This window comes from Stegodyphus dumicola, chromosome X1 (assembly GCF_044657685.1).
Source record: "Stegodyphus dumicola isolate Sdum_Otavi_A_Nest chromosome X1, ASM4465768v1".
Lineage (NCBI taxonomy): Eukaryota > Metazoa > Arthropoda > Arachnida > Araneae > Eresidae > Stegodyphus > Stegodyphus dumicola.
The window spans coordinates 175,972,697-175,986,296 of NC_140780.1; the positions used below are offsets into that span (position 1 = coordinate 175,972,697).

Genomic DNA, 13,600 nt, shown 5'->3' on the forward strand with positions numbered 1-13,600 from the left:
CATATATTTTAGTCAAGTATACATTTTAGTGAAATTTCTTAAATTAAAAAGAATTATAATAGTGGATTCTCTCAAGAAGGCGTAGGAAATCTAGTGAATGAAACAGGAATAATTAGTCGGTACAATTCTGAGAATAAAATATTATTTATTCTTAATGTAATTCCAAAATACTGTATAAATGGATAGTCACTTAAGACTGTACTGCAATTTTCACATGCTGTTGTAAAAGATTATGCTATGTCATTATTTGAGTAATTGACTGGTTAAAAATTTATTATTATCGTGCATTTCCACCTGTATTGTACTCTAAGCTCCTAGGACTATTAATCATCTCTAAAGTAAATATTTTGTATTCTTTATTAATAATTGTTATTTTCCTTCCTGTGTAAACATTAGCCTTTTTGTAGTTATGATATGAAGATTAATTTTAATTTGTTGATTCTTTTAAAATGTCTTAATTCTGGAAGCGTAGCAGAAATATTCATAATTTAAATTTTATAGGTCTTAATTCGCTAAACCTACAAAGTTTAACAAGCCAGGGAGTCAGCCCAAGCATTGGTTTGTCAAGTGCTGGTAATAGTGCTTCAGGTAGAAATCACACCTATGACCTCTCTGTTTTTAAATGTTTCCTGGATAATATTCAGGATATCAAATATAGATGTGCTTCATCCTTATTATTTAATTATGTAGTAATCTCTCTTTTTGTTTTCTTCACAGAGCTAAATAATGCTAGCTTACAAAGTGTTGCTGCTCTAGTTGGCTTGGCCAATACCTCGGGTTAGTTTCTTTTTAATTAATGCCATTTATTTTCAATAGAATTAAAATTAAGCAAGTTGATTATTCACAAACGGATTAATGTTTTGTTTTTGTGCGTATATCTCAAACCGCAAACTAAATTATATGTACTTACTCATCTTTCTGTACAAATAGGTTTAAATCCAGTTGTGATGCAGAATCTTGCTGCTCTAGCTGCTGCTGGAAATTCAGCCAATTCATCTGGTCTTAGCTTATCTACTCCTGGTAAAGTTTATACTGATGCTTCTAATCATTTCTGAATTACAATATTCATTCGTGGGAATTTTATCACTTACACATGTGTCATTTTGAAACAAACTTGGAATTAAATCAAATGTTTAGTAATATGTAAAAGATTTTAAAACATACAGGATCTGCCAATGAAATAAGCATTTTGGCAGCATTGCTTTTCCCACCTTTTCAAGTGAGTAAAAGGAAACGGCTATCGCCATTTCATACGCCTTTGAAAAGCACTTATATATCAATGGAATCGCGGACCGGTGTGCTGCTCAGGTCTAAAAAATTGCATGCAGCCTTGTGTGCTGCGTGCGTACATTTTTTGAAATAAAGGTGCATATCTGCATTTTACAATATCGTTGATAGTTATTTGTCCACAAAAATGAATTTTGAAAGAAATGTAAAGTTCATCAGAACTGAAAGTTGCCTTTGAATAATGTAATTAGGACATCGATTAGAAAATTTGAAGGGGAGTATCGGAGGAAAATCTACTGCGCATACCAATGTTGTACTTGTAGAAAAGTCCACTGAAGAAACTTCTCAGTGGTAGAACTGTTCTACCTGCTAGATCACTGAGTCTACTTGCATCCAACATGAGGAGTACTTTACAATAGCGGTTCTCAACATTTTTGACTAACGCGTACCATCTAAACAAATTTTGAAAACCTTTAGTACCACCACTACAAAGAACTACTACTACCACCACTCTTGAACAAAGCTCAGATCGCATAAATTTACGAGTGGTAGAGAAAAAACTCAACCAGGATGTTGGGGTTTTAATTTTTAATTTAATAGTTCAAAATACTTTGCTTCTTTGCGTACCACCTATTTTTCTCTTGCGTACCACTGGTACGCGTACCACCGGTTGAGGACCCCTGCTTTACAATATTTGCACATTTAATCTTTTAAAATTCAAGCTAACCGAAAGTTAAAAAAAATGTGTTGAGAAAATAGAGTACATTTTAGTTCATTATGTTGGATACCATAAACAACAAGACACATTTCCTGAGAATCATGTTATGGATGATGAGGCACATTTCCTTTTATCTTAAACTGCAAGGAACTGCAGAACTATCGATCCTATAGGAAACCTATAGGAGCATAAGAATGAAACATTTCACAGTTCAGGTACAATAGTAGGGTATGAAGTAACATTTTTCTTGTAAGACATTTTTTGTTCAAAACTAAACCTTGAAACATTTGTACAGTGAAATCTAAGCGTTGCGAAAAAATATTTGTTTCTAAATTTGCAACTCTAAATAAAATAAAATAAATAAAAGTGCATTATTTCAATAATACTATAAACCATACTATGGGTATTTCATCGGAATATATTTCTGACAATGTTTCTTGTACTCTGGCCACTGAGGTCAGCCGCTCTATTCGGTAGTGAATTTTCTTCAGGAGATACATAAGATTAAAGTCTGTAATGTAGAACACCACTCGCACTTCAGAAACCTAAATTTTCTGTAGAAAAAGAGGATGAAAGAATTCATGTGAGCATACTCCAGAAACTGTGAATAATTGCCACAGCACGTTTAAAAGGTCCTTTCAAGAAAATGTAGAGAACATAAATCTAGCATATTTTAAAAGCGCAGTTTTATTCTTCAATCTATTTTATTTCAGCAATCTAATTTATTCAAGCAAATGCTGTGATATGCATTTCCCTATGCGAGTAATATATGCCATTTATTTCAGTTTTGATAGCTTCAGTGAGCTTTCAAGATCGATCGAAAATGTTATTAAACTACCTTCAAAATATTTTCACTAAACTAGTCAGTCTAATTATTTTAGTCTTTACACTAACAAGCTGTATTACTGTTATCTTTAATTCGAACACAAAGATTTTCAATATATGTATGAAAACTTATTTGTTGGCAATATCTATAAATTATTGCCTTGTTCATACATGATTTTTTTTAATTCAATTTCAATTAATGACAGATTCTATAAAAAATGAATTTCCGGTAAAATAAATTTGTTATGTATAACAAATAGTTCAGCTAAAATTTCCTTAAAATATTGAAAGTTTATTTAAACCCAGAATGCTTTACAGCAAAATTTACTGAAGTTATCGCGGATCTTTTATTAATTAATATAATTCACTTTTTATACACATTTTGCACAAAATAGCATACGTAATGTGTAACGCGTAAGAAATATGCATAATGTGTATCGTATCATGCGTAACACATGATGTCGATGTATATAGCACCGTTCAGGTGACAGTGCGATGTAGCACAGTTCCGCCCCCCAATTTTGATGAAAAGCACCCCTGGGGGGACGGGTCCGAGGGTCCCCCCTTTTCCTTCCACCAAACCACACGAGAGGACTTTCGGTTCACCCCATATTTAGAGTGCCGCCATACCGCACCGACACTATACATTTACAAACATCCATGCCTTCTCGGGGATTCGACCCCGGGCCCTTCGGCACGGCAGTCAGCGATGCTAACCACTATACTATTTGGGCGGCTACACATCATGCGTAATGTTATAAGGTATTTCTCCCACTTTCCTAGCGTAGTGTAGTGGTTCTGCACGCTGGGCCGTTATTCCAGAGGTCCTTAGTTCGATTTCCGGGCAAGGCGGTTGCTAATTTTTCATCTCTCCGGCCTCCAAAATTATCCTAATGTCTCTAGAATGTGTAATATGTAATCATGCGTAAGAAAACTAACTTCTAACTTCAAGCATTTTTTACTAATTCAAGGAAAAATACGTAGTAATATTAATAACACATACTTACAGCTATTAATAATAATGGATTGTTCTAGCAACATAAAGTTCGTTATTATAATTCATTTAAATTTTTCATACCTTCAGGGTAAGAAACATGAAGTTTTATAGTCAAATGCGTGACAGAGTGTCCTGGAACTATATCGCCTGATATCACTTTATGGGCTAAGATAAGCAAAACACATCTTGTGAATACATAATTTATAAACGCTAATACAACACAGGCTGTAATAGAACAGCCGATGTGAAATGCTCTCGGGATTGCTCCATTAGGACCATAACGGGAACACCAGTGTGTAGAGTCGTAATGCTATTTAAATCTGCAATATGCTGATATGAATTTTATTTACGGACCTGTGAACGTCAGGTTGAAGAAAACACAGCTTCTATACTAAAGAGCATATCCTTAGAAAAATGTCCGGACAGAACCACATACCAATAGTTCTATCAGCGACTAGGTGTAATAGATTGCTTTCCGGTTATGGTGTAGTGTGGTGGTGTATTTAATTATGGCAAAGCACACGAGGGCTATCTGCCTAAGGGGAGGGGTGCCTTCGTGGAGGACTTTCTAAGGGAAACTGGCTCGTATACACGTTACACATGGGGAAAACCACGAAAACTTTACCGATTATGGACATAGATTATGGACAACGAACATTGTTCTTACAAAGTAAGGAAGATTCTAGAAGAAGCATCAGACTAGTGACAGCCGACGTCTGTTGCAAATGTGGAGAAGAGTATACCTATTCCTATTTGTGTAACATATACAGGTTTTGGCAACGGCTGATTACCCAGTGCGGATAACATATGCACAATGGCTATTGTGAAAAATGAGAAGAATTCTCCCATTTGTGGCTGTTATCAAAGCGCAGTGTTAGCAGGATGATAACATTTACTTTCAGAATATGCATCGCTGGCAGTCAATCAGTTCTCATATCATGGTCCGAAGTCGACATCGAGCATATGTCTAACTAAATGTATGGTTGGTATCAATGATTGTGGACTGTACTTCATACCCTGCTACTGCTAGTAGCTTGGCGTTTTGATACCTGAAATACCAGTGCTATTGGAAGATGTACCTGTAGCCACACGTCAACAGATGACCTACTTCATGCATGAAAAAGCAGTAGAACATTTAAGTGGAATAATTCAGCACATCTTATTCACAAATACGGCGTTAGATAGTTTGAAATTCCTTCTACAAGGCATGCCTGATCTAACCCCCACTTCCGAATCCACTGGAATTTGGTTTCTTTCCGGGGAATAAGAAGGCTTAAATATTATGTTCTTCCCTTGACTAAATCAATTCCACTCTAATAGTTTCCACATGGGACGAAGGAACTCCAGCAGCTAAATGGGGACGCTGTTATGCATATCCGCAGCATGGATTGACTTTAAAAACTTGTACAATAGCATTCGTCTGAAGTAAGATGGCTGTTCCGCTTGTATCGCTGCTGGTGGCATGCATTTCATATCCTTATTGTATTTCCAATCAGTATATCGTTCGTCCTGTAACTCATTTCATTGTATTCTGTGCTGAAGATACTTCTACATGTTGCATTGTCTTTCTGGTCTCGTAACTCGTGAACCACGCATTTCCCTTTATATATTCATATCATATATCCCATTAAACATTATCAGCAAAACACCCATGCTGGGCTTTACAGAAATGAAACGGCAGACAGTTTAGTCAAAGAAGCATCTTCAGGCAATGCAGATACTCAGGTCAATATCCCATGGCCCATTTCTTATCTAAAGAAATGCCTGAGATTGAAGGCTATTGGACGGTGGCAAGAGGAATGGAACCAGGGCTCAACCGGTCGACGAACGCAGTATCACATAGCGTATGTGGGCACTGACCGTATCATTTCCAACCCTCAGCTCGTCCGATTTATCACTGGCCATGGTCCATTTCCGCAATATTTTGCAAAACGCGGACTCAGCCATACTGAGTTCTGCTGCTGCGGAGATATTGGCTTCCAGAGCATTACCTGACCACTTGTCCATTTACAACTACTGATCTTCATATTCAGCTGCAAAGTACCAACTGGCAGGCCTTTTGCAAATTTATCATAAAGTAGAGATATCTGATTTCAAAGATTGTCAATTTAATGGACAAACTGTCTGCGCTGAGCATGGACTTATGTCAGACAGCGTAAATTTTCCTGCTGTCATAAACGTATGCTCCGTATAGATTAAATTCAAATTTGTATCAGTAATATAACAGTATTACACCAGCAAAGTATTGTACCAGTATTAATCAGTATTGTGTCAGTATTAATACCAGCAAAGTATTGTATCAGTACTGTACTAGTTAAATATTGTATATGCATATTTGTATAAGTAATGTAACAGTCGTATATGAGTAAAGTATTGTATCGGTGTATCAGTATTATATCAGTCTTGTATGAGTAGTGTATCAGTCATATTTGCATCAGTAATATACCGGTAATGTGTCAATAATGCATATGTGATGTGTTAATTCGCAATAGCTTGAGTCTTTGTAACATGTTATTCAGTGGTTTTATTTACCGAGTTGTACAAAATCATTCCAATTTACAATTAATCAGTATTGTATGAGTAATTATACCAGTAAAGTATTGTATGAATATTAATATCAATAAAGTATTGTATATGCATATTGCATGAGCAATATAACAGTCCTACATCAGTAAAAGTATTGTATCAGTATTATATCAGTAGTGTATCAGTTATATTTCATCAGTAATGCACAAGTAATGTAACAGTAGAACATTGATCTGTGATATTTTAATTCATAATATTTTGAGTCTCTGTAACGTATTATTTCGTGGATTTATTTACCGACGTGCAAAATCATTCCCATTTAATAAGTATTAATAATCAGTGTTATATCAATGAATTAGTACTGTAGCAGTATTAATCAGTATTAATATCAGTATCAGTATTATATCAGCCTTGTTTCAATTCTGCATCAGTCATATTTCCATCAGTAATGTACCAGTAATGTATCTTGAATATTAATCTGTAACTCTGTAACATGTTATTTTCTATGTCCTGTCGTGCACGTTGAACACCTTTCAGGTGGCATTATGTATTTTGAAGGGATGCTATAGATAGTGGTGGACATGGTGCTATACTGATTAACCGTTTGGTAAAGGGATAGTGCCCACGTCCTCCATTCTCTCTCTCTCACACGTTCTAGGACGCAGAACTTGAGAGAAGCGAAATCACCAGTTGTAGTTTTCTACATTAGCTGTGGATCTGGTATAAAAAGTCACAAGCTTCTAGGAAGCCCCTGTTGTAGTTTCTTTTGTAATTAATTATGCAGAAAGTACTAAGACGTCGTTTGTGTGATAATTAATTACCACAGAATATTTTTCTGTGTTAAATAATGATATAATTAATTACTATAGAAACCATAAAAAACATAACGTCCTATCGGCTAATTAGGAAGGTCACAAAATGCTAATATTTTAATCAGAGCTGCTATTTGAACCACTGCAACCGGTGCGGCCGCACTGGGCGGCAAAGATTTTGGAATTTAGCGAAACACCGAGCAATAAAATAGGTATGGATGAATTTATAGAATTTAAAGAAGGCATTGGGCAACAAAATCAAGAGGCAGCAAAATCTGTAGACTTTAGGGAGGCACCTAGCAGCAGAATTTATGACATGAAAAAATTGCATCAGGCGGCTAAATGTCTAGCGCTGGCCCCGATTTTAATGTTTCTTAAGGTTTGTTTAATCAAGTACATTTAAGCATTTGATAGCTATCTACCAAAGAAAAAGAATACCTTCATAGAGGATTTTGTAAACTAAACTGGCTAATGTTACTTAAAAACAACCAAAACTCCCATGCAACCAGTCCGTTTGGTGGTCTTTAACTCGGATCGAAATATTAATGTTTAGCAATCTTATCCACACTGTTTCTGGTGGACTCTGTAAAATTATTTTGTGAGAAACAGTTTATGATTAAAACATTAGTTGCATAGTGGAGCCACGTTATTAAATCTTATTCAGTTCAAAATAAAAATCAGTATGAAACTAAAATTTTAAATTAAATAATCAGTTTTACACTTCAAAAAATAAAATTTCATTTTATAATTTTATTTTATCTCAATATATTATCATTCATAATTTGTGATGATACTGATAATGCAAAAATATGATCATTAATTTTCAGGTAACAACTCTAGTACAAGCTCATCTCTGAGCGGTATAAACTCTATGAGCCCAGTTACAAGTATGACTTTAGGACTGTCAAATTCATCTATAGGAAACTTGTCTGGTGTAAACGGGTAAATACATATTATTCTTCATTATTAAAAGAATTAAGAAAGTATTCTTATTGAATATAAAATATTGCACTGTTGTTAGTTTTAGTTACTTATATTTTTTTTTTTTGAATGTTAAAGAAAAATAATATTTTTCTTGAATGTACTTATATTTTTCTTGAATGTTTTTGTAACCAAAATTAGCATAAAACGCAATTTCGCAGTCACACCACAACGCTTTAAGAAGGGGGGAACGCCGGACCTATGCATCAATTCAATAGTTCGCAAGCATCGTTAGTTCCATGTAATCCAAGATAGCCAAAGCGGAAAGCATAAGCGGAAGAAACTATTTGAACCATGAGATGCATTCGAAAAATGTGGGGATGCTGCAAGCTGGTGCAAGATAATCCGCTGTTGCAAGAGTACTAAATGTGCATCGTAGAGTCATAAATAGGCTGGAATCGTTACCAAAGGGATCAAAATCCTTGTAGAAGACGAGGATCTGAACGCCGGAGGATTACCATAACGGCAAACGATCGCCTCCTATTGCTATGTGCAAGACCCCGTAAATCGCTAACAGCACGACAGCTGGCGTCGCATCCCTCTGCTGCTGCAAGATGGCCTGTTTCCCGCCAAACTGTGTCACGTCGACTGCATGATGGTCGTCGACTGCATCACGTCGACTGCCCGACAACCTGTGTTTTGTCTCCATCTCATGTCAGAACGCGGTTGAATTAAGTCCGTAAATATAGTATTTGGGCCACGTACTCTTTACGAATGAGTCTCGATTTAACATCCCGAAGGGAATGATATAGCGAGAGACAAGGACACGCTATCGGGCGCCAAACGTCGTCAAAGATACCACTGCAGAGGAGAAGGCTTGTTTGTTGTCGTTGTTGATAATGTCTTGTCTGACATATAGCCACTTAAAGCCCTCGAAATTCCTCGTGGCAAGGAGCGCAAGTTTTACGCTTCTCGTCGGTAACAACCTTAAGCACCTTACAGGTGGCTGTGCGATTTAGCTCAGTTCCGCCCCCAATTTTTATGTAGAGCAACACAGGAGGACTGGTCCGAGCGTCCTTCCACTCCTTTTTCCCTATCAACAACCTCTCGAGGGAACTTTCGGCTCTACGCATATTTGGAGTGCCCTCATGCCGCACGGACACTATACATTTATAAGCATCCATGCCTTCTCCGAGGTTCGAACGGGGCCTTCGGCACGGCAGTCAGCGACGCTAACCATTATACCGGTTGGACGGCAGGCTTACTTCTATGGGGTGGGATAGCAACGAACGGCGGCACCGACCTCTATGTGATTCCTGGTGGTTCCGTCACAGCCTTCCGATATTGCGACGAACTTCTACACCATCTTATGTGTCCTTTTATCGCTGCAGTGTCTACCGACGCGATATTTATGGACGATAACGCCTGCCCACATTGAGGTCGAGTAGTGCGGAATTATCTGAAAAATCGTTCCACATCTTCCGTGGCCTGCTAGATAACCGGACCTTAATTCCATATAGAATGTGTGAGACTTGTTGGGATGACGGATAGCAGGTCACAGTGTGCCGTCAGGCCGGCTCCACGAGCTCCAACACGCATTACTACAGGAATGGGCTTTACTGCCACATTTTAGCTATATAATATCATACCGGTTATTAGCGTGATTTTTCCATTGTATGCTCTTTCGAAACATTTGATCTTTCGCGATCTGGTGGTTCGTAAAACATGTGTTTTTGTATACCTTTGCTTTATTGTTTACTATGTGGTCTAGTACTGCCACACCAACCTCTTGGAAAAATTTCACGCATATCCATTAAATAGTTTCTGTTTTATTCTGTGTTTTGCCTTTGCTGCTTTTTTTTATCAGGAGTGTAATTGTATTTAAATAATAGTGTCTTCAAAATATCTATTTTTAACAAATGGACATGGCGAACAGAAAGAAACGGAAAAATCTTTATTTATGGCATAATGTTCAGAAGTATCTGTATTTGATTGTTCATAAGCTATTTTTACAATATTTTTAAGAGCTGTGTCAGAAATTTAACTGGGGATATTTGGAGGAGCATTTAAAATTAGATTGTGTTAACTAACTTTTCAGATTAAATTTTAATCAATGTTTTAACCTAGTTATTAATTATTTTATATGACTCAAAGACTATTTTTTCTCTAATTTATTTGGTTTCCATTTACAGTATTCAACTTATTAATTTAATTATGGTAAATCAAGTGTGTAGTTGAATTATAGAAAACACAACATAGATAGAAGATAAGAATTAAAAGTTATTTACAGGCCTTTAAAATTTTCAGCGTTTTGGGGCAATTTTTTTGCATCGTTAAATGTTTATTTATCGATGTTCTAATTGTATTTGGTCATCTAAAGAGTTCTATGGTTCTGATGATAAATACAAATGAAGCAGTACAGAAACATAAGAAATTTCCATTGAATCACAGGAACGCCATTATATTCTATGATTTTTTTCCCATCTCTAAAGCAGCTGGATATTTTTTTTAAGTCATTAGATTTATTCGTACAGATGTGAGCTTTATGCTGTTTTACAGTTTCCAAAGAAGTAAACTCGAGGCCGTTCAGAGAATTCTAACGCACTTGAAGAGATGAAAATCCAGGAGGTCAATACGGGAAGAGAGTGACACAAAACTTGTCAGCCATAATTAATGAGCTTTCTGTCTGATATTCATCGAAATGTGGTTATCATGGTAACCATGGTTGGCATTGTTATCATGGAAGACAAAACCTGGAAGATTGGTCATTTCTGGGATTTTTATTTTCATTTCTGTTTCTAAAACTCTCATTTGGGAACATTATTTTTCCAAATTTATTATCTAATTTGGTGGCAGTAATTCGTAATATATAATTCCTCTATAGTCCCACCATACGATAAGTATTGCAGTTTTGACATTCACCGGCCGCCTCTCGACGTCACTAAAAAAAGGTTCTTTTGGCTTACTCTATGATGTTTTAGTTGAAGCATTATTGCATAGTATCCACTTTTCATCTCTAGCAACAAAATATTTAAAAAAGCAGCCTCTTTATTTTTTTCAGCGAAGAATCACACACCAGAATTCCAGAAAGCATATTCTGCTATGTTAAAGTATGGGGTACCGTACTTATCATAGCAGCTTACATACCCAATCTTTTTCAGATGATTTTTGCACATTTTAGAATATTTTTTCTGGCCAATAGTTTCTGAACTGTATAATTTAGATTTTCAGCAACAGCTGCTTTTAATAAGTTCTTGTTTACAGAATATGGTTGTACAGATCAGTTTAGCTCATCAAAGATAAAATTTTCACTCTTAAATTTCCCAAATCTTCTTCGAACTGTGTCATCAAATACAAGTGTTTTTCAATTTAAAGCTCAAATTTTCCGAGCAGTCTGAATAGCATTTTTTTAATTAAAGAGCATAATATGACAAATATGAACTTTTGGGTTCTTCATTCTTAAAAATATGCTACAACACATGCAGTTTCAGCAGAAAAGATCGTATTTAACGACCTTCTTCAATTAAGATCACTCTATATTAGCAGTAACAAAATAATTAGTAGAAAGTGTGTTTCAATTTGAAAAACCTCAGGACGTTTAATGACCAAAGGGTTTTATACTAATGTTTATCTCATGCTACATTTCTGCAATACCCAAGAGTTTTATACTAATGTCTATCTCATCCTACATTTCTGCAATAGGATCGGAAGCAAATCTGCTATTGCTGCAAATGGAGCTTCACTGGATGCTTTAACACAGGCATATTCAAGCATACAGCCATATTCTGGTTAGTATCAGTTATATTATTTTGAAATGTTGATATAAAAGTCTATTTACTACTAGGTGGATGAATAGTATTTTTAATTAGACTCGCACTTTAAATATCAGGTCCTGAATTCAATTACTAGATTTTGATGCAAAATGAAAGCAAATAGTTGCAAAGAATACTCTAATTGAAACATCTGGTGATGTGGACACTAACATTAAGAGAATTTCAAAATAATCATCAGAATGTTTGTCGAATGTCGAGCAAGGTATAAGAGACTGCAAAGACTTCTTTAACGAAACAGACATTTTATACTACTGTTTTCTTTTTCTTTTTTTAAAAATATTCTGCTGAGCTCTAGTTACTATCATTTTCATAAATTCCAATGCATTAATTCATTTTCTTGTTGTTGTTAATAATGCATTCGACCTTAGTAATTGATAACCTGAATTAGGGTCTTCAAGATATGTGTTTATTATATTCCCTGAATTAATACAAATTGAAAAATTCTTTGTCAATGTTTTCTGTATTGAAAATTTAAGAACCAAAATGTTCTTTCGTTCATCTGTTGTATTTCAGTATTAATTTTATGAATATCTATTCCTTCTCATAGAAGCAACGTATGATTTATATAAGTGTTATGATAGGATATTATATTAGGTCTTCGTGACTAAACTTATTTTCAACAAAACATGAATTAAATATCTTATATAAAACTATCTCTGCATTTTAAAGCATGAATCATTTTATATTATTCAAGAAATCTTATGATTCTTTCTGTCAGTCTGGATTCATAATTGCATCATGTTAGTTCATGGGCTCCCACCTCTATGCCCGAGGGCAATTTGGCGCCCAAGAATGTTTAACGTGTGCCCACCGCTGTGCAATCACAATAAAAATATTTTAATTTTCAATAAAATTCTACGTGAGTTTTTTCATATTTAATGAAATAGAAATTGCGTCCAACACAGATACCAGCACAAAGCGAAATGCAACCGATCTCTGTTTTTTTTTTTTTATGTGCATGCATTATTAACTCTATCCAACTATAAATTCACCATGAAAAGTAAATGCTGCCACAGATATTCTAGGATTAAAAAGCTTGGGAACCCATGTTCCAGTTAGTTTCTGAATATCAGATTTCGTGTTTTGTTTATAATTTTTCATCTTTTTTATAGCTATCCCATTTGCCCAGATAGGTCTTCAGTCACCAAGTCCAGCTGGAAAACAAATAGAAGGTAAATAATTTTGCAGAAGAAAAATTTATTATAGCGCAATTATTCTTGCCTATTACACATATATTGTTCTACTTCTAAAATATATTATAAAAGTTATCAGTAAAAGTCAAGTACTTAGGATTCTTTACTTCTATGCATTGAAAAATTAATTTGTTAGTAAATAGTACTACGAAAATCTGCAGAATAATCAAGTGATTTTGTTTATATTCCAATTTATACTTTACATACATATGCTACGTTAAGCAGTTCTGTAAAGTTTTGCTTTATTCGGTAGGTGTGTCTCTACAACACCATTCACTTCTTTAAATCAAATTTTAGAAGTATTCAATTTCATAACAAACATAGGCATTCATATGAGGATGCTAAAGATAGCAAATATTTTACCTTTTTGAACTAAAATTATTATTTTCAGTGCTTCATCCCTAGGATTTAGAAAAAATTCTTTTGATAACTATGCTAAACATTGTTTTAATATTAAAGAATTTGATTTTGTTTACTGAAGTACGTTATTAAATTTTAATATATTTCTTCATTATTAAAGGATCATCTCTGTTCCCAAATACGAATGG

At 35.0% G+C, this 13,600-nt stretch overlaps 1 protein-coding gene across 9 annotated transcripts in view; it reads left to right on the forward strand.

Moving 5' to 3' along the window:
• Positions 1 to 13,600, forward strand: part of LOC118199700 (CUGBP Elav-like family member 2) — an 807,763-nt gene that overhangs the window by 693,842 nt on the left and 100,321 nt on the right. For all 9 annotated transcript variants that reach the window (XM_085807858.1, XM_085807857.1, XM_085807855.1 and 6 more), the window contains 6 exons: positions 502 to 588; positions 718 to 777; positions 931 to 1,020; positions 7,933 to 8,047; positions 11,729 to 11,814; positions 12,972 to 13,031. In XM_085807858.1, coding sequence (XP_085663984.1) covers positions 502 to 588; positions 718 to 777; positions 931 to 1,020; positions 7,933 to 8,047; positions 11,729 to 11,814; positions 12,972 to 13,031 — 498 coding nt within the window. The remainder of the gene's footprint in view (positions 1 to 501; positions 589 to 717; positions 778 to 930; positions 1,021 to 7,932; positions 8,048 to 11,728; positions 11,815 to 12,971; positions 13,032 to 13,600) is intronic.